General features: G+C 55.4%; 1 protein-coding gene across 1 annotated transcript in view; it reads left to right on the forward strand.

Moving 5' to 3' along the window:
- Positions 1-4,240, forward strand: part of PPP1R13B (protein phosphatase 1 regulatory subunit 13B) — a 49,861-nt gene that overhangs the window by 37,154 nt on the left and 8,467 nt on the right. The window contains exon 8 of the mRNA XM_023522354.1: positions 1,918-2,098. Within this exon, the coding sequence (XP_023378122.1) occupies positions 1,918-2,098 (181 nt within the window). The remainder of the gene's footprint in view (positions 1-1,917; positions 2,099-4,240) is intronic.

Genomic DNA, 4,240 nt, shown 5'->3' on the forward strand with positions numbered 1-4,240 from the left:
ATTTAATTATTAATTGAAAATAGAATTGTAGGAATTACATCATCCACACTGTTCTGAACCTAGTCTTTTTTTCTGATTGCAACATGGGCATCTCCAGGTCATTTCCTCGTTCCTTTGTCACTTCTGTATGACACTCCATGTCCCAGGGCCCCTCTGCCCAGCTCTGTCATTGGGCAGGTGTCTCCAAGCTTTGCCGGTAATCTTGGTGCTTCCGTGGCCATGGGCACGGCTGAGCGCTGTGGGGCGTCAGCTGAGGATGGCTGTGCCTTGTCTTTGGCCAGATGTGGCACTTCCTTTCTTCCGCCATTGGTGCTCAGGGTTTGAGGGCAGCACGCCTGAGTCAGAGCCGCCTGCGCTCTGCCATTGGGAGTGGGGACCGGGGTGCTCCAGGAAGAAGGGGATTGCCACTTCTGTGACTGTCATAATCAGTGGTCTCAGGTGAAAGGTCTCTTATCTACAAATCTACACTTTTTTTTTAACCAGAGAGCTTAAAGGTCAGTGGTTAATCTGTGTAACTCTGTGAGTGCAGATTATGGTTTTCCTCTCTCTCAGAACAGCGGAGGCCATGGAGAGGACGCATGCGCATTCTCCATGCCTACTTACATAAACAGAGCCAGTGCGGGGAGGGCGTGAGTGTGTGTGTGTGTGTGTGTGTAGGGAGAGGTTGATCAGTTGTTTAGGGAATTGGTTCACATGGTTATAGAAGCTGGCAATCCAAAATCTGCAGGGTAGGCCTACAGCCTGAAGACCCAGGCAGTCGTTGATGTCGCAGCTTGAGTCTGCAGGCAGAATTCCCTCTTCCTCAGATGACCTCAGACTTTTTCCATTAAGGCCGTCAACTGATTGCATGCGGCCCACCCATGTTATGGAGGGCAGTCTGCTTTACCCGCAGTCTGTTGATTTAAATGTTACTTTCATCTAAGAACTATCTTCACAGCAGCATCCACATGTATTCATCCAAATGTCTGGGTACCATGGTCTAGCCCAGTTGACACATGAAATTAACCACCACACATGGCTAGATAAATGTTACTTCTTGCATTCCAAACCTTATGCTTCGAGGGGTCTCCTTGAAGAAGTTGGTGCTTCGCAGAGATGTGTCTCCACCCAAAGGTCCTATGGACCTTTGAGCAATTATTGTCAAAGTCATCGACCTCTCACCAAAATGACACATGTTCATGCATGCAGAATTGTGCAAACAATTGTAGAGCGTTATAGACCTCTCACTTAGAGCCTGTCTGGGGGAACCCCTAAGGAGTCAGTGAGTCTCCAGTTACATCCCTCTCATGGACCTTCTGTTGCTGGGCAGTGTTGTGTGACCACTGTTATTGGCTGTGGCTTGGTGTCTTTGCTGAGCGCAGCAGAGCATGCCTTCAGGAAATTCGTCAGCGCCTCATCCGGTTCCAGGCCCTGTCACTGTGCCCTGCGTGGCTCATTCAGTCCTTACAACAACCCTTATCCTGACTCTATGGATATGGGCACAGAGGTTCAGAGAGGTTAAGTCGGTTGCCCAAGGCAGCACAACAAGGACGTGGCAGGGCAGGATTTGCAGCCAGGCTGAGTCCAGGATTTGCCGGACGCCTCCGTGCCCGCCCAGGGGGAGGAGAGCGCCCCCGGGTGAGAGCGTGGCATCTGTGGAGGTGTCCTGGGCAGCAGTTCTGTTGGCTCTGGAGCTCCCAAATGGCAGGTGTTACCAGACCCATCACTTGTTGGTAGGATTGCAGGTCGGGGCCCTTCTTCAAAGTCTTGGCCTTCCTAGACACTGGTCTTCCTAGTGACACAGCCGCCTGAGTACGAAGTAGCAAGTGGTTCAAATCTGAGCAGGCTGTCACACGAGGCTTACAGTTTCTTTTAGGAGAATCTTAACACTCATTTCTTTTAGGAGAATCTTAACACTCATTTCTCCCTGTTTTGTAGCTGAGCCGTGTGAATAGCGCGTCCTCGCCACAGTCACCGCTGAGCACGCCGGGCAGGGTTGCTGCCGTGGGCCCTTACATCCAGGTTCCCAGCGCCGGCAACTACTCGGCCCCGGGGGACCCCATAAAGCCCCAGTCTCTGACTATTGCTTCAGGTGCCGCCCATGGAAGACCCAAACCCGGTGAGTGGCGGGACCCTCTTCCTGGGGGGTAAGTGAGCAGGGAAGAGGCCCCTGCATCGCACTCTGTCTCCCCTGAGGCACTTTGTCTTCTGGGGCAGCCTTTAGGAGTTGCGTGCCACAAGTGACAATCCCATAAACACTATGGCCGCTCTCTCCTTTCCCCACTGAGTGTAGTTTTAATCCATCAAAAAGTCCACAAACCGTCACTTTGGCCCTTGGCCCACTGAAGCACGTGGTGTGACTGGCCTTGGCCCCCAGCACTGTGCCAGCGCGTTGCTCTCCTGAGGACGGCGAGGACCCAGTGGGCCCTCCAGGGAGTCAGCCTCCCTCCTAGAGGGAAGCGGTGTCCTCAGACCGGTGCACTGAAAAGCCAGGGCTGCTTTGCAGTAAGATTTTCCTTCCGACTGAGGCGGACGTGTTTCCCTGTAACACAGAGAACCGCGGAGCGTGGGTTCGAACCTCGCACCATGTCTTCATTTATGTTGATGGTCCTGAGGACCGTCCCACGTCAGCCTGTATTTAGAAGACTTTTTCAGGACAGTTGGTCGATTTGTGCAGCCCTTTGTTTGTGTGTTTCACGGTCTCTCGCCCGGCACCTAGTCTGAGCAGTGACCCCTCCGCTGCTCTTGCCGGGGGGCCCGGGACTCGTTCTGGCCCAGGCGACGGAAGGCGACACCGGCCGCGTCTCGGCAGCCACACAGCTGAGTCTGTGGTCGGCGTGAACGCAGATCGCAGCTTTCTCGGATGAGCTGTTACTTATAGTTTGAACCGCCCTGTGGTGTTTCGAATGGCAGACAGCACAGCCAGCTGCGTCTCTGCCGCCTTCATTTTAAACACCTCTCAGCCAGGACCTCTCCCCCTTCTCTGTGGGTGCGAACTGTGCTGCCTCACAGGCTGCAAGACCCCCGCCAGGGCCCATAGGTGTCCGTCAGGGTTCAGCGCCAGCCTTGGTCTTCCCACTCGGTACAAGGTGACGATGCAGGAAGCCTGTGTGACCCCGCATGGGGGGCGGGATCTCGGCCCAGACGCGGAGCTGGGGTGGACACTCCCAGCGGGGACACTGACCCACACTGTCGGCTGTTCCGATTCCGTGTCGTGCAGATGGCTGTGGTAAACCCAGAGTGACCAGCTCATGGACAGTGTCAGACCTCGACGTCGAGCCTGACTGTGGCTCCTCACGGCGCTCTGCCAACCCACGTACGAACCGTATGTCGGCTGGCGGCCCGGGGGACCTCTGACCCTTTCTAATACCGCTGGGTCAACAAGTGTTTGTTTTTCCAAACTGAGAAAGGTCTTCCGACCGCATCTAGAAAAAATGCCACATAAACATAGCTTGTCCCTTCCTTCAGCGGACAGGCATGAGGTTTGGGCTGGGCCGCATACAGCAGATCGTACGCAGGAAGGGTTTGACCGGAGCTGGCACAGCAAGGGTTTTTGGGTTTTCGTTTTACCAAATGAAGATGATTTTCTGAGTTCATCGAGGCTTTTAGTTCTACCTTCAAGGCAAGAGTCTCCCATCAGACTTGATGGTAGTCGTCCCTTCGTGATAAAGGTAGACAGCCTTCCTTCTGTACCTGCTGCCTCTTCCTGAAGAAAGCCCCAGCCCCTCCTTGGTCCTCCTGTGGTTGAGCGCCATGCAACTTCCCTTGCTGCGAGATTTCAGAAGCTGCTGGACAGCCACACTGCCTGTGACCCCGGAGACTTGGGCACGGGAAATCTACCCCCACGGCCAGCGAGTCTGCCATCAGCCCGAGTGTCCCCTCAGTGCATCCAGGTGAACCTGGCATTTCTGCCCATACCTCCCCAGTCTCAGATGTAACCAAGGGGGCAGGAAAGCCCACCTGCTTCTGGCCCAGGGCAGACTGACAGGCCACACGGAGCAAGGTGACGTTTGCACTGGGGCCTGGGAATGCCTCAGCTTGCACTTGCAGCCTGGCCGGAACCTTTTGGGCCTTGCTACCTGGAGCCTGCCGTGGATGGCTTGGCTTTATCGCGGAGGACACAGCCGGGCTTCCAGTGCTGCGACCGAGCACAGACTCGGCTTCGGGGCATGCCCCGTGTGGCTGCTGCCACAGGCTCTCCTCACCCTCCTGCACACGTGCTGCCGCCTGGTCATGCCCCGAGCACGTGAGGGCGCTGTCC

The sequence above is a fragment of the Pteropus vampyrus genome, unplaced genomic scaffold, assembly GCF_000151845.1.
Source record: "Pteropus vampyrus isolate Shadow unplaced genomic scaffold, Pvam_2.0 Scaffold341, whole genome shotgun sequence".
In the NCBI taxonomy this organism is placed as follows: domain Eukaryota; kingdom Metazoa; phylum Chordata; class Mammalia; order Chiroptera; family Pteropodidae; genus Pteropus; species Pteropus vampyrus.